The sequence below is a fragment of the Ctenocephalides felis genome, unplaced genomic scaffold, assembly GCF_003426905.1.
Source record: "Ctenocephalides felis isolate EL2017-DRISC unplaced genomic scaffold, ASM342690v1 CF-g0.4_SCAFFOLD_01170, whole genome shotgun sequence".
NCBI lineage: Eukaryota > Metazoa > Arthropoda > Insecta > Siphonaptera > Pulicidae > Ctenocephalides > Ctenocephalides felis.
Window position 1 is genome coordinate 78,901,796 of NW_020537324.1, and position 25,195 is coordinate 78,926,990.

General features: G+C 30.4%; 3 protein-coding genes across 3 annotated transcripts; all 3 read left to right on the plus strand.

Moving 5' to 3' along the window:
- Nucleotides 1-458: 458 nt before the first annotated feature.
- Nucleotides 459-4,536, plus strand: LOC113367697 (fatty acyl-CoA reductase 1-like). The gene is made up of 9 exons (XM_026609277.1): nt 459-522; nt 2,955-3,085; nt 3,151-3,305; nt 3,417-3,656; nt 3,711-3,820; nt 3,884-3,967; nt 4,037-4,145; nt 4,224-4,395; nt 4,462-4,536. The coding sequence occupies exons 1-9, from the start codon at nt 459-461 to the stop codon at nt 4,534-4,536; spliced, it is 1,140 nt and encodes a 379-aa protein (XP_026465062.1).
- A 1,696-nt stretch (nt 4,537-6,232) lies between these two features.
- Nucleotides 6,233-17,785, plus strand: LOC113367698 (fatty acyl-CoA reductase 1-like). Its single transcript, XM_026609278.1, has 10 exons — nt 6,233-6,334; nt 11,101-11,255; nt 12,401-12,640; nt 12,705-12,814; nt 12,903-12,986; nt 14,207-14,315; nt 14,690-14,861; nt 16,292-16,362; nt 17,351-17,483; nt 17,693-17,785. Exons 1-10 carry the CDS (start codon nt 6,233-6,235, stop codon nt 17,783-17,785), a joined length of 1,269 nt encoding a protein of 422 aa, XP_026465063.1.
- An 877-nt stretch (nt 17,786-18,662) lies between these two features.
- Nucleotides 18,663-23,299, plus strand: LOC113367699 (fatty acyl-CoA reductase 1-like). Its single transcript, XM_026609279.1, has 11 exons — nt 18,663-18,731; nt 18,788-18,918; nt 18,984-19,138; nt 19,250-19,489; nt 19,544-19,653; nt 19,717-19,800; nt 19,868-19,976; nt 20,055-20,177; nt 22,761-22,886; nt 22,953-23,081; nt 23,203-23,299. The coding sequence occupies exons 1-11, from the start codon at nt 18,668-18,670 to the stop codon at nt 23,297-23,299; spliced, it is 1,368 nt and encodes a 455-aa protein (XP_026465064.1). The 5' UTR covers nt 18,663-18,667.
- Nucleotides 23,300-25,195: the final 1,896 nt, after the last annotated feature.

Here is a 25,195-nt window from a genome sequence, read left to right on the forward strand (position 1 = left end):
AAATTAGCAAATCGGATATTTTGGCGAAAACACAAGCTTGTCCTTTGATAAGTTAATATTAAACCAATAAACTTAAAATCAAATACACAATTACATATCTTGACCTTAAATAATATTTATTAATATACTAATGTTTTTTCTTTTGAATAAATAAATAATTAATATATCTCTATTTTTTTACCATCGGTCATCGATGACTTTTCTAATGCAAAACAATATTCTAATACCATATTATAGTCGTCACACAAATTAATGCACAATAATAAATTAATTTATCGCATAACATTAGATTGTTAATTTATGAAATAAACATTTGTTCGATAATATAATATTTGTGCATCGGAAATTGCAACAGACAGTTCTAGGCCGATCGCTAAACGACCAGGAGGAAAATTAGTGGACGACCAGGAAGAGAATTAGGACATTCTGCTCTGGATTGAAATTAACAGGAAGAAATTATGACAGATATAACTATTCCTGAATTTTTTAACGGGAAGCAAGTTTTTATAACTGGAGGAAGCGGTGAGTGGAATGGATATATATATATATATATATATATATATATATATATATATATATATTAGAGCGGTCCTTAAAATGGCCATTTTCGAATTTCCTTGCTCCCAGGGTCTCAAATGGTTCCAAATAGATAAAAAACAATTCTCTGAAAGTTTTAGCTCTTAATACTAACGTTTAGATAGAGCGCAATTCAATCAAAGTTTTGTATGAAAATAGCATGGAAAATTTTTCTATAATTTAAAAAATGTTTTTTTAGATGTAATTTAGCGAACAAATGAATGAATAAAACTCATTCATTTGTCGCTAAGTTATACCTAAAGCATTTTTTTTAAATTTTCAAAAAATTTTCCATGCTCTTTCCATACGAAGTTTGATTGAATTGCGCTCTATCTAAAGGTTAATATTAAGAGCTAAAACTTTCATAGAATTATTTTTTATCAATTTGGAACCATTTGAGCCCCTGGGAGCAAGGAAATTCGAAAATGCCCATTTTAAAGACCACCCTAATATATATATATATATATATATATATATATATATATATATATATATAAGATTTTCTCAACAGTTGTTAGTTTTGGCTTTGGTCTACTTGGTGAATTCCAAGGAAAAAGCAATAAATAAGCAAATAAGTAAAGAACTAGTGGTGCATGGCATTGTGCCTTAAGGCAAGTTGCCGGAACTTCCTGTACTGTAATAAAATATTCGAGAAATTTTGAACGTTTTCAAATATATTATTACACATACTGTAACTTTCATTATTTTTGCTATCTTGTTTGTTATATCTGAGCAAATCAAATGTAAATCATATATCATAAATCAATTTATCTCCAGAACATTAACAATTGTCATTTCATTTCGAATTCAATTTCAAAAAAAAAATATTTGCCCAATTTACACAAAATTGAACAAGTGCTCCCGTATAATCACTGTCTAAACGCATTTGCAAATAATTCTGTGCGACTTTTCACTTATACTGTGCTTAGCTTGGCGGCATTTTCACATTTTTCAATAGTTTTCTCACAAAACAGTCTAAACGCACTTGGGTAAACATTTGTACCAGAGTGGCGCTTAGACTGTGCTTAGTCTGAGTGATTTTTTGAATTTTTAATCCAAAATTACAAAAATATTTTATGGAAAATAAAAAAAGATGTATTATTTTTTTATCCTCAAAAGCAATTGTTTTGTCAATACAAGCAGAAAGTTTTTTAGATCATTCGATTTGGACGCTTAGTTCACTCAAAAACTGCCATTTTTTGCACATTTAGCTCTGTATCTTCGAAATGTCGGGACCCGTTTTTTCCAAAAACTAATTACCTCTTCTCCCAATCATTACGAATTGAATGTTTTTTAGATCATTCAAATTCGATACTCCATTTTCTCAAAAACTCGATTTGTATTTTCCGCACTCTTTGCTCCGTATCTCCGTAACGGCTAGACCTGCCTTTGTCAAGAACTAATCAGCACATCTCCCTATCAATAGAGATCGAATGTTTTTTGAACCATTCAAATCGGTTGATCCGTGCGCCCGAAAACGTGGACGAAAAAATTGCGGACATACACACACACACACATCCATTTAGTTTCTGAGGTATGCCTCTTAAAAATGTTCAGAAACCTTGAACACGTCGAGAAATGCAAAAATTTTCATTTTCGATTTTCGGCCCATTACTATAACTACCCTACGAATCAATTTAAACTAGATTGTTTGAAGAATTTTAGAATTTTTGATTTTTTTTTTTACATTTTTGAGAATTTTAAAAACATTTGAAAAATTTGATTTTTGTTGAAAAGCTTTAAAAAATCGTCTTTTTAGATAATTTTGAGCCAATTCTGAAAAAATTCGAAATATTATTTTTTTTGAAACTTTTGTTTTTTTTTTTTTCAAAATAATTAGACGTGCCTAACCATAAACAAATAATAATTTCTTCACTCTATCAACATAAACAAAATGCTTTTCGAATAATTCAAATTGGACGTTCCGTTATCCCAAAAACTGAATTGCATTCTATTCTAATTCTATTTTCTGTACTCGTTTCTCCAAAACGTCTGGACTTGCCTTTGCCAAAAACTAATCAGTACAACTCCCTACCAATAAGGATCGAACGCTTTTTAAATTGTTGAAATCAGTTGACACATGCACTCGTTGACAAAAACTTGTATCCATACAATTTTTCTAAGGTATACCAAAATGTTCAGAAAATTTTGGAACGTAAAGATCTGCCCAAAATATTTTTTGCAATCACTATAACTTACTCTATGGGTAGTTAAAACATAGTAGAAGATTTATTATGGTTAAATGGTAGACCATGTTTGCTAACTGACCATTGAACAAAACTAATTTTAATCATTTGTTGTGTAATTATTCCATTACAATTTCATTATTTCAACTACATGGTATATTATTGTAGTAATTAAATATATTCCATCGTCAGGATTTATCGGAAAAGCCCTAATCGAGAAACTCCTAAGATGCTGTCCCGAAGTAAAAACCATTTATCTCCTGGTCAGAAGTAAGAAGAATCAGAACCCTCAGGAACGAGTCAGAACCATCCTGGACAATCCGGTATTGTAAATATAAATTAAAATAATACTAATAGTTAGTAATGAAATATACTTTCACTGTTTTAGTTATTTGATACAATAAGACAAACCAATCCAAAGGCTTTGGACAAAGTCCAAGCCATCACTGGTGATGTCAGCCAATTGCGATTGGGCCTAGATAAGGAAGACAGGAAAAAACTTTTAGGCTGCCATGTCGTTTTTCATGCTGCAGCAAGTGTCAGGTAATAAAATAGTCGTTAAATCGTCAAAACTCTAGAAAAAAGTAATTCAAGAACATTTTCTCTATTGGTACTCGGAGAAACTCGTATATATTTTATTTTATTTTTTACTAGGTTCGATGATCCCCTAAAACAGGCAACCCTGATGAACACTCGAGGGACACGCGAAATTATGGAACTGATGTTGGAGATGCCCAATTTGGTGGTTGGTGTTCATGTGTCAACTGTATATTGCAACACCGACAAAGATGTTATCGAGGAAAAAGTGTACAGGGACCATGGAGATTGGAAAGAGGCCATCAAGTTGGCAGAAAGCTACCAAGACGACTATGCAATGGCTTGTTTAACCGAAAAGTGAGTTATATTGAAAATGTGTTCAACATGAATTATATTCTGGTTTATCTTCAGATGTCTGAATGGTTTGAAGAATACTTATCTTTACACCAAACATTTGGCAGAGAATGTCGTGGAAGATTACAGCTATCGTCTGCCTTTAGTTATATATCGACCAGGAGTTGGTGAGATACAAAATATTCACTGGATAATCATAGGTAGCATAAATTGAACAACATTATTTTCAGTCATCTCCATGTGGAAGGATCCTTTGCCAGGATGGACTGACAATTTAAACGGACCTATTGGCCTAAATTTAGCATCAGGAAAAGGTAAAAATCAAAATATGAAGTCAACATCTACTAAGATATAGAATTAAAGTCCTTATTTTCAAATTTCAGGATTTTTGAGAGTCATGCAAGCAGATCCAAACCATATAACAGATAATATGCCGGTGGACTTGGTTGTAAATGGCATGATGACAGCCGCTTGGAAAAAAGGAACAGAAAGGTAATAAAACAAAACTAAGTCCTCAATATTCTGTCTGTCCTGATTATTATATATTTATATATTTATTCTTTATTTCAGAGATACAGAAAATCTTCCAGTCTACAATTGCACCATGGACAGGTACCTGAAGTACAAACATTCAGAAATTCGCGATTTATCATTGGCAGCAATTCACGAATATCCTTATAATGGAGCCATGTGGTATCCGTTTTGTTATTTTGCCAAAAGTTTGACAGCATTCAGGATTCAGGTAATAATAGTAGTAGACAAAGAAAATGATGTTACATATTTATAAATATCGTTTATTTTATTTCAGTTCGTGTTACTAAACGCTTTAGTGGCAGTCGTTGTAGACACATTATTGAAATTAACTGGAAGAAAACCAATGTGAGTATAAAAAAAATTTTACTTTCTAAATAAAATAAGTTTATATTTCCATAAAAAGTACTTTCAATGTTTATCCAACTAAAACAGTCTATAAAGAAGCTATGAATCAAGTCTTAAACAGTTCATAAAGAAGCTATGAATAAAAACAGTTTATCTGAAAATTAGAACTCAGTACACCCTATGATAAAAATATTATTTTTGTATAAAAATTAGTCGAGTCGATTCTGTAAATATTAAGCGAATATCGAAATTATTAGAATAAATATCATTAAAATAATATTAAAACTAGTGGTGTATGGCATCGTGCCTTAAGGCAAATTGCTGGAACTTCCCGTACCGTAATGAAATATTCGAGAAATTTTAAACGTTTTCAAATATATTATTACACAAATGCTGTAATTTTCATTATTTTTGCTATCTTGTTATATCTGAGCAAATCAAATGAAAATCGTATCTTGTTATATCATTTCGAATTCAATTTAAAAAAAAATAGTTGCCTAATTTACAGAAAATTGAAAAAGTGCTCCCGCATAGTCACAGTCTAAACGCATTTGCAAATAATTCTGTGCGGCATTTTCACTTATACTGTGCTTAGCTTGCCGGCATTTTCACATTTTTCAATAGTTTTCACAAAATTGAAAAAGTGCTCCAGTACATAAACAGTCTAAACGCACTTGGGTAAACATTTGCACCAGAGTGGCGCTTAGACTGTGCTTAGCCCGGGTCATTTTTTCAATTTTTAATCCAAAATTACAAAAATATTTTTTTTAAAAAAATAGAAACATTTTTTTTCCAAAAGCAAGAATTTTCAATTTCGATTACTACGGGAAGTTAATAATCATTTCAAATATTAAAATAAATATACAGTAGAAATTTTTGTAATCATCCTATATCAAGGTTTTAAATTTATTTTCAATATTAAATTTAGAGGATGAGGTTGAATAATTTCTAAATGTACTTCAATAAAAATTCATAAATGTGTACTTAATGTTTAGTTTTGCCACATTTTTAAGAATATCGTTTATACCCTCCAATATTTGTTTAAAAGTGCCTTCGTATGTTGCCTTGAGGAACACCATTTTTCACTTATAACTTAAATCTCCAATTTCCAGGTTGGGAAAATTGACGAGAAAAGTCTACTTCGCCATAATATCAGTTTCATATTTCATTTCGAGAAATTGGCTTTTCAAATCGGAAAACTTCACGAATCTCAACAAGGAACTTCTACGAAGCGACTGGTAATTTATTTGTATTTTATATAAAAAAATACTAATATTGACAAATTCAATATATATTATTATAAATCTAGGAAAGACTTTGTAATCAATGGAACTAACTTCCACATTCGGGATTACGTAAAGTATGCCAGAATTGGAACTTCAAAATATATTTTGAAAGAGGAAGTTGATATTCCAAAAGCCAGAGCTCTCCATACAAAGTCAGTATATTGAAAATAATTCCTAGTTATTAAATTCTTTACCAAATTGTTTACCTTTTGCAGATTGAAGATTTTACACTACTCCCTGAAATATTTATTCTGGGGCTGCCTTTTGTACTATGTGATTTTGCCAAAGATCGACAGTTATTTACTCGCACAACACTAGCATCTTTCTTTGTCTTAGTGAAATTAGTCGTTGAATTAATTGTAATCAACTATACATAAAAGTTTTCGTTTTTAAATTTGCCTCTTCATAAGTAACATGGTAGAAATTCGGTTTGCAAAAGAGTTGCCCAATTTCAGACATTTGGCCTACTTTGAAGCATTGGGCAAGAAGTATCCAAATTTCAGAGATTTACATTTGGTCTAACTAATTTTAGAGTTGTTTATTTTAGATTTTAGTTTTTATATTTTTTTTTAGAAATATTACATAATTTCAGAGAGAGGTTTTCTAAATTCAGTTTATTACTAAAATTGCATATTTTCTGAGAGAATTTTCGTCATTTTAAATGAGTTGCTCAATTTTAGAGACCTGGCTCATCTTAACACAGAATATACAGAGTTTTTACCGAGGTTGCCTAATTTCAGAAAAAATGTCTAATTTCACAGAAGTTGTTCAATTTCAAAAAGGTTGATTATTTTAAGATATAACGTATATATTTCAGAGCGTTTTACAACTCAAAGAAGAGCAACATATTTGCAAAAAGTTTAGAAATTTACAAAAAAGTAGATTACTTCAAGAGACGTTTACTATTTTTAGAAGAATTTGCTCATTTTAGAAAAGATTGCCCATATTTAAAAAAATTGCCAAGATTGCTGATTTTTGAAAAGCCGACAAAATTTGAAAGAAATCGTATAATTTCAGGAGCTGCACAATATTAGAAGAATTGTCTAATTCAGAAAAAAAACTTTTAATAAATTTTTCCGATTTTCAGAAAGATTGCATATATATATATATATATATATATATATATATATATATATACACATATACATATACGAGTGTGATAAATGCATGTTACAAAACAAATTGAATCAAATCGAATTGAATGTTGAATAATGAATTCAATTAAAAATTCAATTCAATTAAAAATTCGATACAAAATGCGTCACATAATTGATAAAAATAATGACTTAACCAAAATCGAAATCGTTTTTAATTCGCGACCAATAATTACAAATTAAAAATTGTTTTTGATACTGCTGTACGAGCCAGCAAGCCGCCCAAAAATTTTATACATGAAATATGTTAAAATAATGTATTTCAAAACAATATACTGAAATCATAGTAACAAATTAGAATTACCACTAATTTAATTCAGAGTAAATATTGAAACAAAAGTCGACACCTTGGATGTCGTCTATACGACACTCGTACATACAGGTGGTCAAGCGGATGTCAAGGGATGTCAAAAGTTAATATTACGAAAATTGCACTTATTAATAAAACACCTTACTTATACGATAGTCCATCACAACAATAAACCAAACCCCAAGTACATAATACCTAATTTTAGAATTTGAATTTTTCAAAAAATCATTAGACAACTACCAATGGTTAAAACAAACTCTAGATAATATAATGTAATATTGAAATTGTACACGCCCAATATAATGAACAAAAATATAAGAACTTCAATGATTCTAAAGAATTTAGATGATCATCTTAAAACGAACATTGTTATAAAATTTCTCTAATTTTCTATCAATAATCCAGCACATGCTAATTCACGTTATACAGACCTGAAATTGATCTCTTCCAATATAGTTAAGAAAAACAGTTCAATCAAAAATAAAACTAGCTGTAAGTGGAATTCTGTCTTAAGGCAATTAAGGCATCGTGCCTTAAGGCAAATTGCTGGAACTTCCCGTACCAAAAATTATTATTTTTTTAAAAACGATTGACATTTTAAAAAAAAATTTACTTCGAAAAAATAAGATTTTTGAGAAACTATAAATTAAACAAAAAATTACTTTTTTTGAAAAAAATTTTTTTCAGATTTTTTTTTTTTTTTAATTTTTTTTGGAAAAAATGATGTTTTCCTTATTTTGGCATATTTTGGAAGATCTTTTTTTGAAAGCAATCGTACTGCTTTAACTGCATAGAGACAAAATGTCAAAGCGCGTAAGCGCCGCGTCGCCGTCTAACGAATAAATATTGGTACGGAACCCATAGGAATGCAAACAAAATTTATGCTTATTGTTAAAATCTCTATAAAATATCTGATAATTTGATGTGCATATGTCTAATGAGCATTTTTGACCGCCAAATGGCATTTTTTTTTTACTTTTTTTGTTAGATCTCCGAAACCGCTAGACCTGCCCTCATGAAAATTTGATCAATTCTTCATCTTGTCAAGACAAGTCAAATGTTTTTTGAATTATTAAAATCGGACGCTCCGTACTCTTAAAAACTGAGTTACCGTTTTCAGCACTTTTTGCCCCGTATCTTTGGAACGGCTGGACCTGCCTTCGCCAAAAACTAATCAGCACGTTTCCTAATCAATACGAATCGAATGTTTTTTGAATTATTCAAATCGGTTGATCCGTGTTCCCGAAATCGTCGACGAAAATTTGTATCCGCACATACATACACACACGTACATACATACATACATACACACACACACACATACATCCATTTTTTTTAAGGTATGCCAAAATGTTCAGAAACCTCTGAAAAATTTTCATTTTCGATTTTTTTGCGATTACTATAACTTACCCTACGGGAAGTTAAAAACTGATTTTAAAGCTTACACAATATCCTTTCAAATAGAACATGATAATATCAACTTCAATCAACATCATGTACTTCCAAAATTTCCATTCAACATGAAAACACAAATCGACACGGATAAAAAATGCTAAATAGTTTCAAAAATAACAAATTACTTGCACAAATAAGTTTATTTACCATCACCTCCTGTGATTGGCATGACCTCATCTAATATTTTTCCCTGCACGCGTATGGTCTCTATATTATAATACAATTCTCAAGCCTATATTATTATTCTCATAGTCATTTTGTCAATGTAAAATATTCCATAATTGAATTTGAATAAAATAGCTATTCATAAAAAAATCTATGACGACGACAACTTTGGCCAACAGAAGTTCACCATAATAATGATCTGTAGCTTCTTCTACAGTTCACACGCACGACTTCAGAAATAATTTTATTTAAAAAGGGAAAGTGATTTGAAATAATTCAGTTAGACTTTTAAAACTATTGTAATCAAGATTTAAAAGTATTATTCTCCTAAGCGCAATTAGTTGGTTAAGTTTAAAGATCATTTTGTTGTTCTTGGTCATCTTTTCCTGGTACGAAATGGACGACTTGACAATTCCAGAGTTTTTTAAAGATAAAGTGATTTTTATCACCGGAGGAAGCGGTAAGTACCCCAAAAATAATTCAATTTATTAAATCTATTGCTGCTCTTGCATTAATATAATAACTATTAACTTCCCGTAATCGTCCAAAAATCTGAATTAATTTTTTTTACATTTCTTCACGTTTCGAACATACCTCAGAAAAAATGGATGTTACTGTGTGATTTCGGGAACACGGTTTAACCGATTTCAATTATTCAAAATACATTCAATTCGTATTGATAAGGAGACGTGCTGATTAGTTTTTGGCAAAGGCAGGTCCAGCCGTTTCAAAGATACAGGACAAAAAAGCTAAAAATAGTAATTCAGTTTTTAAGAGAACGCAGAGTCCGATTTAAATGATTCAAAAACATTTTATTTGTATTGAAGAACTGATGAAATTTTTGGAAAGTCTCCGAGAGATTCAATTAAAAAAGTGAAAAAATGCCATTTAGCGGACAAAAATGATCATTAGAAATATGCATATCAAATTATCAGATATTTTGTAGATAATTTAATAATAAGAACAATTTTTGTTACAATTTTTTTGAGTTCCGTACTAAGATTTTTAATTTTTAAAGTTCACTTATACGGTTCAAACAAATTTCAAAATCTTCAGAAAAACTTAATTTTTCAAAATTTTCAAAAATATACAAATTTTTATACTTTAAATATATATTTTAAATTTAAAATTTATTTTAAGTAATAATATACTTCATATGCGTTATTGTAATCTAAATCTAAAAATAATAATTTTCAAGTGTTTGAGCGATAAAATCGCCACTGTATATTATGTGAACGAATAAATATATATTAATTATAATTATTTCTTTGAAAATATTTAAAACAATTATTATTAATCATTGATCAATATTTATTGATTATTAATTTTTTTGTTGCAATATTTAATTGTGGTACGGGAAGTTCCAGCAACTTGCCTTAAGGCACGATGCCATGGACCAATAGTTTATTGTATATAATAGTAATAATAGTATATAATAAAATTATTAAGGTAAAAAAACTATTATTATATCAACATTAGCAAGGTGTAAAAACTTATGTAAATAATTTCACTTACAAGTATTTATTTCAAATAGTAAAAAATTGTCTAGATAATAAAGTTGACTAGATAAATATAGAAAAAAATCTATCTATCAAGGAGGCGTTCATTAATCACTTGATCAATTTTTTAAGAATTTTTAGACCCCCTCCCCCTTGGTAATATTTAAAATTAACCCCCCTCGCCTACAAACATCACGTGTATTTTTAGTTACAAGAAAAAATTGTATGATTTTTGAATTTCTTTTTTGGAAATGTTCGGATTTTTTAAAAAATCAGATAAAAAATAAATACACGTGGTATCTTATTATACCTCTCCCTCCACCACTTTGAATTTTGTGATTTTTTGTCAAACTACCACTTTACCTAAAATCCTCATGTGATTAAAAGACATGCCCCAAACAGTTGTAGAAATGTATACCTATATTATAATCTAACGTAAAAAATAAATGCAAAAAAACAAGTAATAAAAATAATTAATTCGAATGTTTTGTTTTTATTACAAAGGATTTATTGGAAAAGCCTTGATCGAAAAACTATTAAGATGCTGCCCAGAATTAAAAACCATGTACCTCCTGATACGGACAAAAAAAAATCAGTCAGCCCAAGAGAGAGTCAAGACAATTTTGGACAATGAAGTAGACATGAAATTAGCCCAAAATCCTTCATATTTCTACTTTTCATAAATATCTTTTCCTCCAGATATTCGACACAATAAAAAAATCCAATCCCTCAGTTTTGAACAAAGTGGTCGCAGTTTCAGGAGACGTCAGCGAATTAGAACTAGGCCTTCAGACAACCGACAAAAAATTGGTACTTTCATCTAACGTGGTGTTCCACGCAGCCGCCAGTGTAAGGTAAGAAAAAAAAGAGTGCGCGTAAGGATCACACGCGATTGAAGTAAAACTTATTTGCTACTGTACAAAGTAGCAAATTTAAGTTAAGTAAAAATAAATTCATCATATAACAATTTTGAATAATGTTCATTAGTAATATGGTAACACTCGTGATGCACACATTTATTAGTGTCGTCAATCATTATACACATTTATATGATGATAAATTATAAATTATATATTTACGATTGCATTAAAAATATGTATAATATTTACAAACAATAGTGTAATCAAGGTCATACTTGAAATATGACATGATCGGTTTAAAGTAATTGCTGATTAATAAGTTCTATAATATTAGTTCACACAGTGGATTATGTTAAACAACGCCTAAACAAATATTGTTTTCGTAAGTTCAGTCATCATGTAATAATTGTGTTTGAAGAACTTCATGTAATTAAAATTAACATACATTCATTTACTGTATTCATTTACTGTATTTTTTTACTTTTTCGCTGACGATATAATCTCATCCCAGCTGTAATATCTGTCTTGCTTAAAAAATTGAAGCCATACTTTTATATTTGTTTTATTTATCAAGCCCTGCACATAGCTTGATCTATGAATCATTTTCTTTTTTATGTGAACTTTAATGCATTGATGATCATCAATATTACGAGGTAATAAATTAACCATATTATCAACGTTAACAGGCACATTTATAATTTGGCCAAATATTTCAAATTGTCCGTTTGCATGTCGCAATCGTCTAATTTGCATGAAACACAACCTAGGTGAAATTAACCTTTCATATACAGTTTCTAGTTTAGGTAGATAATTTGGTATAGGTAAAAATACAAACCCATTAAATTTACACAAAGTGTGAATTTTACGCGAATTTAATGCCTTTCGACAAGTTAGACATCCAACCTGATTATTTGAATCAATATTCAAAAAACCATTATTAAGAATTTGTTTTTGAGCATCATTTGATATTTCTAAGTCACTTTAAAACCAAAGTCGAGCGAATGACTCTCACTTCACGTTGGCGTAACAATTTCCGTTGCATTTGTAAGGATTTACACCCATGTCGCGCCTAAAGAAGTTTTACTTCAAAAAAAATTGTACCTAGTCCTGGATATTTATATACTTCATTTATCTTTTAGGTTCGATGATCCCCTAAAAAAAGCAACTTTCATGAACACCAGAGGAACCAGAGAAGTTATGGAACTGATGTTGCAAATGCCTAATTTGGTGGTTGGTGTCCACGTGTCGACCACATATTGCAACACCGACAAGGATGTCATCGAAGAAAAAGTTTACAGGGACCATGGTGATTGGAGAGAGGCTATAAGGATTGCCGAAAATTTTGAAGACGAGTATAAAATGGAATGTTTGACCGGAAAGTAAGATTTGCAGGACAAAAATAATTCTTAGAGATGTGTGGTGTTAATATGCTGTTTTTTTAAGGTGTTTGAGAAGCATGAAGAATACTTATATTTATACAAAGCATTTGGCTGAGAACGTCGTGGAAGACTATAGTGACAGGCTGCCTTTGGTCATATATAGACCAGGAGTTGGTAAAATAAATTAAATACATATAATATGTATAAGGAGCAAATAAATAAATAGTAGGTTCTTTTCAAATATCATTATGAATTATTTTAGTGGTGTCCATATGGAAGGATCCATTACCAGGCTGGACTGATAACATAAATGGACCTATTGGTCTAAATGTAGCTTCGGGCAAAGGTATAAAATTGGTATACCCATTTGTGTCTTAGAACTCAACGTCAAAGCATTGATAGTGAATTTATTTAAAAAAAACTAGTGGGGCGCATGGCATCGCGCAAGGCAAATTGGTGGAACTTCCCGTACTAAAAATTATTTTTTTTAAAAAGATTAACATTTCTGAAAAAATTAGATTTTTGAGAAACTATACATTTTTGACAAAAGTTTACTTTTTTGAAAAAAAAGACTTTTTGAAGAAAAATTTATTTTGCAATATTTTGGAAATTCTGAACTTTTTTCATACAATCGTACTGCTTTTACTGCAAAGAGATGAAATATCGAAGCCCGTAAGCGTCGCGTCGCCGTCTAACGGATAAACATTGATACGAAACCCATAGGAATGTAAACAAAATTTATACTTATTGTTAAAATGTCTATAAATTATCTGATAATTTGATGTGCATATGTCTAATGATCGTTTTTGACCGCCAAATGGCATTTTTTTACTTTTTTCGCCGGATCTCCGCAACCGCTAGAACTGCCTTCCCAAAACTTTTAACACACTTCATTTTGCCATACAAGAAAAATGTTTTTTGAATTATTTAAATCAGACGCCCCGTTCTCTCAAAAACTGAATTACCATTTTTGGCACTTTTTGCCCCGTATCTCCAAAACGGCTGGACCTGCCTTTGCCAAAAACTAATAAGCACATCCCTCATACATAGGAACAAAACGTTTTTTAAACTATTTCAACACACACATACATTTTTTCTAAAGTATGCCAAAATGTTCAGAAACTTCTGTAACGTAAAGATATATAAAAATTTCCATTACCGATGTTTTTGCGGGTAAAAGATGCAACGAAGTAGGAATATTATGAACTTTTAAGTACAGCCTAAGGCTTCGGTCAAACCTTGATCATTTTTCGGTTATTTTGGTTCATTTTTATTAATTTTGTTTAATTTAACTTTAGAACCCTAACTGCAAATAACATTTCTAGGATCACAATAAAAAATAATAACACGATTGATCAAAGTTTCAAGAATTGAGACGTTTTGTTAAAATATAAATGTAAAAGTGCCAAAATGTAGAAGGCCCACTTTATAAAAAACGTATTTAAACATGTTGGCTAGTTTCAATTTTATTTAAATTTATTTTTCACCCCTTTTCAGCCCGTTGAGTTCTGGGACACTCTGCCTTTTATTATAAATATTTATTATCATTTTTATTATTATTTTTAGGTTTTCTAAGGGTGATCCGTGCCGATCCAGCACAAATAGTTGACGACATGCCAGTTGATTTGGTCATAAACGGTTTAGTGGCTGCTACATGGAAAAAAGGAACAAAAAGGTAAAAAGGTTTATAGTTGAAATATTTAAATTAATTCAGAACATTGATAAATCCTTTTCACTTGAGAAAAAAATAGTGAAAAATTTTTGCAGAGCATTTGGTGGTACTACTTCAATGGGATAAATCAATATTGATAATTGTTCGATGTCTGAATTTGATTTTTCTTTGTATGAAAATAGTGTAAAAACATAGATTTTGTCTGATACTTATTTCCAACAATTTTTCCCATAATGAATTACATTCATTTTATAATTAGCTAAACATACTAAAGATACTTAAGGTGGAAAAGAATAGGGTGTTCATTCGACGAATAGCTATCAAGTTAGATTTCCTAGTTATTTTTACCTAAAAGTTTTCTGGTTTCTAAATTTTAGAGACATTGAAAATCTGCCTGTCTACAATTGCACAATGGAAGGTTTCTTGAGACACACTCACAAACATGTAAGGGACGTGTCTCTGGAGATGATCTCGAATTATCCATATAATGGGACAATTTGGTACCCATTTTGTGATTTCACCAAAAATGCATTGCTGTTCAAGATCAAGGTAAAATGAAAATAATGATAAAGCACGAATCAACATTCAACATTTCCTGGTTCTCGCTTAAGAGAAAAATGTTATTGCAAGGCCATGTTACGCTCTAATTTCCATATATTATGCTACTAAATCATATTGAATACTGTCAAAATGTCATGTATTTGCCGTGCATTCAGAAGTTTCACACGTAAACTGCAACGTCACTCGTATGTTTTGAAGCTGGGTCAGAAAGACCCTGTTATCTAATATCGTTTTTTTGACGTTTGCGCGGTTTATAGGTTAGGTTTTCTATCTGACAATCTGAGAAATAGGACTGACTGTACAGCAACCACATGGCTTTTGTCAATATTAGGTTGTCAAATATCTCCCTTCCGCTTTTTTGCTCTTGGTTTATGATACAAAAAGGCGGAAGGGAGATATTTGACAACCTAATATTTAAAGGTAGTATGGAAAGTTCTTCATAACATGACCTTGCCATAACATTGGTCTGTTTTGAAGCACAATCGGTCTCTAAATATAAAAATCTCTTGGTATACGAAATATTTTGCTCTCATTTTATTGAAGAAACTTTTATTCTCATATTCACTTCATATCTATTCATAATTTTCCAAGTAAAGTTTTCATCATAGGCTGCAAAACTTCTTATCAAAAACGCAATTTCAACAGTCCGGTATATTTTTATATCTACGTTTTTAGTTTATTTAAAGTTTCTGAAACTTCTTGGAAGTTAATATTTTCAATGCAATAAAAATGTATTTTAATATAACAAAAACTGAATATTTAACTTTCCGTAGGGTAAGTTATTGTAATCGCAAAAAATCGAAAATAAAAATGGGGTTTTTGAACATTTTGGCATACCTTAGGAAAAATGGATGTATGTGTGTGTGTGCGGATACAAATTTTCGTCAACGATTTCGGAAACACGGTTCAACCGATTTCAATTATTCAAAAAACAATCGATAAGCTAAAGCAGTGCGATTACTTTCAAAAAAAGTTCAAAATTTCAAAATAAAAAAAGCATTTTTTTTAAAACCTCTTTTTTTCAAAAAGTTTAATTATTTTCAAAAATTGAAAATTTCTCAAAAATCTATTTTTTCAAAGTTTAAAAGAAATTTTAATCTTTTTTAAAAAAAAATATTTTTGGTACGGGCAATTTGTCATAAGGCACGATATACCAATAGTTATTATTCAGACGAACTCTGATTTACATGAATTAATTTTTTTTTGATTATTCGTAGAAAACGCTTCAACTAGAAAAAAGACTACAATAAACAAATTTAAATATATATTGAATTTAAATATCGTTAAAACTTCTATCAGCATTTTTCCATTTACTAAAATTTGGCAAATTACACATATCTTTATTTTTAATAAATCATATACGGCTTCAATAATTTACAATTTAATCAGAATTTATTTCATTTATATTTATATTTTAGTTTTTGCTATACAATGCTCTTGTTGCCATTGTGGTCGATAGCGTGTTAAAACCATTAGGAAAAAAACCACTGTAAGTATATATTTTTAAATAAAATAAAATAATAAAAAATAAATTTGCCTCGAGTATAAACCCTGTTATTCATATAAATATGTCTTTATTCATATTTTATTTTTTAGATAAGAATTTTAAAATGAATTATATATGCATTCGATAAGAGTGTAGTGATATGAACAGAATCAACAATAACAATTGCATTTACTACTTCAATAGATAAATTTTAACTAATGAGCCAATTCTCTGATAAAATAGAAATATCATGTTACGGGGTTATATTCATATGAGTTGGTAGTAAGAACCTGTCAAATATTTATATAAAACCTAATTTAACGTATGTGTTATCAGAAAGATGCGCTCATGATAAAATAGTTATTGCATGTTTATGCCTTTTGGAGGTTAGGTTTTATGTATAAAACGCTTGATCGCACAGCAAATAGAATAACTTTTTGACACTTTGTTACTACCAACTCATACCAAGATAGACCTATAATATAGCATTTTTACCATAATATTTCTATTTTATCAAAAAATTGGTTCTACAAAAAAATACAGTTATTTATTATAAATAAATGCAATTTGTTGAAATATTTATGCTTTTCAGATTAGGAAGGCTAACAATAAAATCATACCACGCTATTACATCAGTGTCGTACTTTATTTTGCGAAATTGGGAATTCAAATGCAAAAATTTTATAAACTTGAATCAGGAACTAAAACCGAGCGACAGGTAATAGAAATAAATAATTTTAATTAAATTAATCACTTATTTTCAAAAATAAAAAAATATTCTCGCATAAGTTTGTTTTCATAGAATCAAGTGAGATATAAGTCATACCTTTCAACAAAAACGAAAGAGTTTGATTCATTTAATAGATATTTTAGTTAAAAAATGTATAAATGCTCGAAATTGACTATTCTCAAATGAGTTTAATGCAGGATAATATATATGAAATATATATTCAAAACATTCTTTATTATTTAGTTTATTTATTTATTTTAGGAATAATTATATTGTCGATGCCTCTAGTTTGGATTTGTATGACTACATGGTCAATGCAAGGATAGGAACATCAAAATATTTATTGAGGGAAGAAATTGATTTGCCCACGGCCAGATTCCAATATAAATTGTTAGTAATATTTCTCTGAACCGAGTGTAAATATTGTAAAGTTATTTCTATCTTAAAATTACAAAGACTAAATTCAAACACCCAATTTTATACAATAATGCATGGCACAAAAAATGATGAAAAATTCTCTAATAAGATAATCATATATTAATAGTATATTTATTAATAGAAAATTTTATTACATATTAATTTATTATATTGTTTTATTTTTAGGTTAAAAGTGCTGCACTACACACTAAAATATTTATTCATAGGATACATTCTATATTTTGTGATAGCACCGAGAGTCCAACATTTATTTTTTAGTAATATTAAGTAAAACTTGTTACTTATTTATAATGATGTATTTGTTCTTGAAATATAAATATTTACAAACAAATTTAATTTTATAATATAATTATAATACTATTCAGCACGATTTCCAAATTAAATTGAAATTTCAAAATCGGTTCAGAATTTTTTGCGACTCGTACAAAAAATGTTGCAATTTTCCACTTAAACCATAAAATTTTCTAGTCGTATTTTCCGGCAAAAACATTAACTTCTCCTTCGGTAATTCAATAAATATAATAATTATCAAGAAAAACAGAAGAACCAGCAGTAAATATGGATATGAATTGTACAAATTTATTACCATCACCTACTTGCCAATAAAAAAGTCTCGTCAAAATCGGTCCAGCCGTTCCAGAAATTAGCCGCGGAACTAACACTCAGTCTGACAAAAATGGTTGGACTGAAAAATGTTGGTTTGATGTATCTACCGTATTTATTTATACGTTATTTAGCAATTTTATTTAAATGTATGAATCATGGATATTTATTATTACAGACTAGGTCGTCTTCCAAATTTATTTACTATTTTATTTTTCTGAATAGTTAATATTTGTCTTTTAAAATAATAATTTACTAGTTCATTGCAATCTTCGAGGTCATCAATGACTTCTAATGCAAAACAATATTCCCGTTGTCTAGTCGTCACCCAAATTAATGCACAAAAATAAATTAACAGTTATCGCGAAGCAAATTAGTTTGTAAATTTATGAAAAAACAATTTTTGTCCGATAATATAATATTTGTGCATCGGAAATTGCAATAGACAGTTCTAGGCCGATTGCTAAACGACCAGGAGGAAAATTAGTGGACGACCAGGAAGTTAATTAGACAATTGTGATCTGGATTGGCTTTATTATGACTGATATAACTATTCCTGAATTTTTTAGTGGCAAAGAAGTTTTCATAACTGGAGGAAGCGGTAAGTAACATGGATAAATTTGTCAACAGTTTTATTTCTTAATTCCTATCATCCAGGATTTATCGGAAAAGCCCTAATCGAGAAACTCCTACGATGCTGTCCCGAAGTAAAGACCATTTATCTCCTGGTCAGAAGTAAGAAGAATCAGAAGCCACAGGAACGAGTCAGGACCATCCTGGACAATCCGGTATTGTAAATATAAATTAAAATAATAATAATAGTTAGTAATGAAATATACTTTCACTGTTTTAGTTATTTGATACAATAAGGCAAACTAATCCAAAGGCTTTGGACAAAGTCCAGGCCATCACCGGTGATGTCAGCGAACTGCGATTGGGCCTGAACGAGGAGGACAGGAAAAGACTTTTAGGCTGCCATGTCGTTTTTCATGCTGCAGCAAGTGTCAGGTAATAAAATAGTCAATGAATCGTCAAAAGTCGAAAAAAAGTAATTTGAGAACATTTTCTCTATTTGGAATTCGGAGAAAGTCATATATATTTTATTTTATTTTTTACTAGGTTCGATGATCCCCTAAAACAGGCAACCCTGATGAATACTCGAGGTACCCGCGAAATGATGGAACTGATGTTGCAGATGCCCAATTTGGTAGTAGGCGTCCACGTGTCGACTGCATATTGCAACACCGACAAAGATGTCATCGAGGAAAAAGTCTACAGAGACCACGGAGATTGGAGAGAGGCCATTAGGTTGGCAGAAGGGTACCAGGACGACTATTCTTTGGCTTGTTTAACCGAAAAGTGAGTTATATTGAAAATGTGTCGAGCATGAATTATATTCTGGTTTGTCTTCAGATGTCTGAATGGTTTGAAAAATACTTATACTTACACCAAAAATTTGGCAGAGAATGTCGTGGAAGATTACAGCCACCGTTTGCCTTTAGTTATATATCGACCAGGAGTTGGTGAGATACAAAATATTCACTAGATAAACGTAGGTAGCATGAATTGAACAAAATTATTTTCAGTCATCTCCATGTGGAAAGATCCTTTGCCAGGATGGAATGACAATTTAAATGGACCTATTGGCCTCGAATTAGCATCAGGAAAAGGTACATATTCAAAATATGAAGTCTACATCTAAGATATACATTTGATGTCCATATTTTCCAATTTCAGGATTTTTGAGAGTTGTACAAGGAGATCCTGACCACATATTAGACAATATGCCAGTTGATCTTGTTGTAAACGGTATGGTGACTGCCGCTTGGAAAAAAGGAACGGAAAGGTAATAAAACAATACTAAGTCCTCACTATCCTGTCTGTCCTAATTATTATATATTTATATATTTGTCCTTCATTTCAGAGATACAGAAACTCTTCCAGTCTACAATTGTACCATGGACAGGTACATGAACTATACCCATTCAGAAATCCGAGACATGGCACTTGCAGAAGTTAGCAATTGTCCGTTTAATGGCACCATGTGGTATCCATTTTGTTATTTTGTGAAAAGTCTTATGACGTTTCGAATTCTGGTAACAATAACAATAAACAATAGAATATATATATACAGCCAACCCTCCTTTATCTGTAAACTACGGCAATTTTTTAAAACTTAAACTACTTGTCGTAGGGCCGTAATATTTCAGTAAGTTCTTTAAGACCATGATATATATCGCCAAAAAAAGTTCCATAAAAATCGGCTTAACAGTTAATTACAAGAAAACGGCTCGATAGATTTTTACCTAAAGCTAATCAGCATCATTCCCAACTAATACCTTTCGAACAGTTTTAGATTTTTTAAAATCGATTCGGTAGTATGAGCTTAAATGTGGACAAAAAGTTTTAAACTTTTTTCCAAATTACAAAGAAGTGACTTGGCCGAGCGCTGCAAAAATCTGAAAAAACATATCAAAACAATAATCCACATCAAAATACATCAATTGGTTTTTAAAATATTGAAATCAGTTCAGACGTTTTTGAGCAAACTTCGAAAAAAATTCTAATTTTGACAAACGTCAAAAAAAACGACACTAATTTTTGGAAACTTTGACGAATTTTTAAAGCTAATGTTGTCCTAGAGCGGTAATATTTTAGTATGATCTAGAAGACTATGATATCTAAATCGAAAAAAATCATAAAATTCGTCGAAGTTTTTTTTTTTTTTAAACTTCATTACAAGAAAACGGCCCGGCCAATCTTTACCAAAAACTAATCAGCACGATTCCCAACCAATGTCTTTCAAACGGTTTTTGAATTTTCAGAATCGATTCAGAATTGCGGTCTAAAACGTAGACGAAAATTTTTTCACTTTCCTGCGATTTATAAAGAAACGGCTTGGTCGGTCGACGCACAAAACTGAGAAACGCTAGTCCTCATCGAAATACATCGAATGGCTTTTAAATTTTTGATCGGTCGAGCCGTTTTTGAGAAATCGTCGATTTACGACAAAAAATCTGTTCGCACACACACACACACATACAAATGCATACTTTTTCCAAATTTGGTCTCATTCGATTCAGAATCACTTGAAACGTCGAGAAAACATAAAATTAGCGGATCGGATTTTTTGATAAAAACATAAACTTCTCCTTCGGGAAGTTAAAAAACTGTTTATCTTGGAAAAAGTTTTTCAAGCTGATTTTTTTAGAAAGATTGATGTTAAATTGGCATATCACTAGTTAATTAATCCGAAGTCGTACACTATTATATAATCTGACATATTTATATAAACATATTGTAAAAAAGTTTATATTAACTTCCCGTAGATCGCAAAGAAATCGAAAATGAAAATTTTTATATATCTTTACGTTTCAGAGGTTTCTAAATATTTTGGCATATCTTAGAAAAAATAAATGTGTGTGTGCGTGGTATGTGTGTGTGCGTGTATGTATGTGTGTACAGATACAAATTTTCGTCGACGATTTCAGGAACACGGATAAAGCGATTTGAATAATTCAAAAAAGATTTGATTTGTATTGATAAGGAAACCTTCCGAAGATGTGGGGCAAAAAGTGCCAAAAACGGTAACGCAGTTTTAAGAGAACGGAGCGTCCGATTTGAATAATTGAAAAAACATTTTACTTGTATTGACAGGATGAAGAAATGATCAAATTTTCATGAAGGCAGGTCTAGCGGTTTCGGAGATCTAGTAAAAAAGTAGAAAAAAATGCCATTAGGCGGTCAAAAATGATCATTAAACATATGCACATCAAATTATCAGATATTTTATAGAGGTTTTAACAATAAGTATAAATTTTGTTTACATTCCAATAGGTTCCGTACCAATGCTTATCCGTTAGACGGCAGCGCGGCGCTTACGCGCTTCGATAATTCGTCTCTATGCAGTTAAAGCAGTACGATTGTTTTAAAAAAAAGTTCAGAATTTCCAAAATATTTCAAAATACACTTTTCTTCAAAAAGTCTTTTTTTTTTAAAAAAGTAAATTTTTGTCAAAAATTTATAGTTTTTTAAAAATCTAATTTTTCAGAGTAATTTTTTTTCAAAAATGTTAATCTTAAAAAAAAAATAATAATATTTGGTACGGGAAGTTCCAGCAATTTGCCTTAAGGCACGATGCCATGCGCCCCACTAGTTAAATCTTTGTACAACCATATCTGGTTACTAGAATCGTTTATAGGTTGCACGGAATAAAGAGTCCGTGTTATCGGAGGAATGTCGGATTTTCGGCTTCGTGTAGTAAAGAAACTGTGTTTCCAGAGTACCTTGTTAACGGAGAGTTGGCTGTATATATGCATATATATATATATATATATATATATATATATATCATTTATTTTAGTTTGTGTTCCTGAATGTTTTGGAGGCAGTCATTGTGGATGCATTGCTGAAGGTTTCAGGAAAAAAACCAATGTGAGTACTTGAATGCCATTATTTACGCATATCAGAAATAATATGAATGTGAAATAATGTCACACCCAAAAAAATCTCGAATTTCTTTACTAATTTTATTGCGAATACGTTCGAAGTAGGGAACCCATCAATATTAGTTTTAAAGTTCCTTCTAATGTTGAGTTGCATTGATTAAAATATGATCTTTTATTTCAAGGCTGTGCAAATTGACAAGAAAAACCTACTTCGCCATGCTATCTGTGTCTTATTTCGTTTCGAAAAACTGGCTTTTCAAATCCTCGAACTTTACGAATCTCAACAAGGAAGTTCTACATAGCGACTGGTAATTTAAATTTATCAGAACAAATACTAGAAATACTAAAAATAAAATTGTTTTTTTTTATTCTAGGAAAGATTTCGTGGTCGATGGAAGTAATTTCAACGTTCAGGATTTTACAAGAAATGCCAGAATGGGAATATCAAAATATATTTTGAAAGAGGAGATAGATCTTCCGAGCGCCAGGGCTCAGTACCAAAAGTAGCTATAATATAAAATATTTTATTTGATTTTAAGTAATTTAGAAAAAAATTAAAAATAAGTACTATTTCACCAATAGCTAACTAAATTCAATCGACTGATCCCGTCTATTTAATTTCAGATTGAAGATCCTGCACTACTCCGTGAAATATTTATTCTGGGCCTGCCTTTTGTATTATGTCATACTGCCAAAGATCAACAGTTATTTAGTGCAATAAAGACAATTTTATTTTAGTGAAATTATAAGTTAGCATTGAAGACACTTACATATAAATTGTCAATATTTTGTTGTCTAAATATTTTTTCAAATAAATAATTTATTTTGTAACAGGGATTCTTATTAAAACTTCGTTTTTCAAAGTGGTTGCCTAGATAAGTGACCAATTTTCAGAGACCTTCTAATTTACACCATGGTTGCATGTTTCAGAGAAGTTTTCAGAAAGATAGCACATTTTCAGGAATGTTGCCGAATTTCAGAGTTTGTGTAAGAATACTATATAGATAGCAAATTTTGGTAAGATTTAGTTGTCCAATTTTAGAGAGTTTGCCAGAATTAAGAGAAATTCACAACTTTCAGAGGGATACCAATGTTTAGATTGATTACCAGTTCGGAGAAAGATTATACCATCAAGACAAGGAATTTTATCGTCATTCAATGTTACATCAAAATGACAAAAAAAAATTAACTGATCCTTGTCAAAAACTAATTAGCACAATTCCAGACTGCTACCTTCAGAATGTTTTTCAAAAACCAAGTGGAAAAATTATTAACTTATAAAACTAATTAGCGTGTGATAATCAAGTTTTATGAAATCGCATTTAAATTAGTTCAACCGTTTCTGAGGAAAAATCGACGAAACTTGACATTTTGTTACGAAGAATTTTTAAGGAAAACAAAAAAAAATTTTTTTTAAATGTCAGAACAAAAAATCAATTTCCATTTTTTTCATATCAAAAATGATTTGAATTTTCATTTTAAATCTAGCTAAAATACTAAACTTCAATTATAAATAATTTTAATTTTGCAATTCAGTTTATTCATTCTTAGAAATATGAGATAAAAGGTCCTTCAATTTTAATTAGGTTTTGTTTCCTTATTTTCCTCGTCCTCCAATGTATAAGCTCTTATATTTTGCAACAAAATAAGAATGGAACTAGGAATGTGATCGTGCCTTAAAGCAAATTGCTGGAACTTCCCGTACCGTAACAAAATGTTCGAGGAATATTAAATGTTTTCAAATAGATTATTATTATTATTGTAACATTGTCTAATATTTATTTATAAGAATTATATAAACTGAATTGCAAAGTTGAAAATATTTGTTTAAAGTATATTAAAACTTAAGTCAGAATTACAATTAAAATCTGAATTATTTTTTGAAAAAAAAAATTGTAAAAAAAAATTGAAACGGACGCTTAGTTCTCTCAAAAACAGCCATTTTTTGCACTTTTAGCTCTGTATCTCCGAAACCGCTGGACCTGCCTTATCCAAAAAAACTAATCACCACTTCTCCTTGTCATTACGAATTGAATGTTTTTTGGATCTTCCAAATCCGATGCTCCGATCTCTCAAAAACTCGATTTCTATTTTCTGCACTCTTTGCTTCCTATCTCCTAATCGGCAGGACCTGCCTTCGCCAAAAACTAATCAGTACATTTCCCTATCAATAGGAATCGAATGTTTTTTGAACCATTCAAATCGGTTGATCCGTGCGCCCGAAAACGTGGATGAAAAATTGTATTCATACATACATACACACACGCTCATCCCTTTTTTCTGATGTGTGCCAAAATGTTCAGAAACCAGGAACGTGAAGAAATGTAAAAATTTTCAATTTCGACGATTTGGATGATTACAATAACTTACCCTACGGAAAGTTAAAAAAGTTACAGTATTTATAATAATATATTTGAAAACATTGAAAATTCCCTAAATATTTCACTACAGTACGTGAAGTTCCAGCAATTTGCCTTAAAGCACGATGCCATGCACCACTAGTTGCAATTTGGTTCTCAAACGATTCAGAATGACTCGAAACATAGTGGCAAAACTGATTTTCTGCCGAAAACATAAACTTCTCCTTCGGGAAGTTATCAATAATTTAAAATCAGCA

Bases quoted from the DNA above. Each gene is read 5' to 3' on its own strand.
- LOC113367697 (XM_026609277.1), top strand. From the start codon at position 459: ATGACAGATATAACTATTCCTGAATTTTTTAACGGGAAGCAAGTTTTT. The intron at 3,657-3,710 runs GTGAGTTATATT...GTTTATCTTCAG, and splicing joins ATGGCTTGTTTAACCGAAAA to ATGTCTGAATGGTTTGAAGA. The intron at 4,396-4,461 runs GTAATAATAGTA...ATTTTATTTCAG, and splicing joins TGACAGCATTCAGGATTCAG to TTCGTGTTACTAAACGCTTT.
- LOC113367698 (XM_026609278.1), top strand. From the start codon at position 6,233: ATGGTAGAAATTCGGTTTGCAAAAGAGTTGCCCAATTTCAGACATTTG. The intron at 12,815-12,902 runs GTAAAATAAATT...GAATTATTTTAG, and splicing joins CATATATAGACCAGGAGTTG to TGGTGTCCATATGGAAGGAT. The intron at 14,862-16,291 runs GTAAAATGAAAA...TTTATATTTTAG, and splicing joins CATTGCTGTTCAAGATCAAG to TTTTTGCTATACAATGCTCT.
- LOC113367699 (XM_026609279.1), top strand. From the start codon at position 18,668: ATGACTGATATAACTATTCCTGAATTTTTTAGTGGCAAAGAAGTTTTC. The intron at 19,139-19,249 runs GTAATAAAATAG...ATTTTTTACTAG, and splicing joins CATGCTGCAGCAAGTGTCAG to GTTCGATGATCCCCTAAAAC. The intron at 19,977-20,054 runs GTAATAAAACAA...CCTTCATTTCAG, and splicing joins TGGAAAAAAGGAACGGAAAG to AGATACAGAAACTCTTCCAG.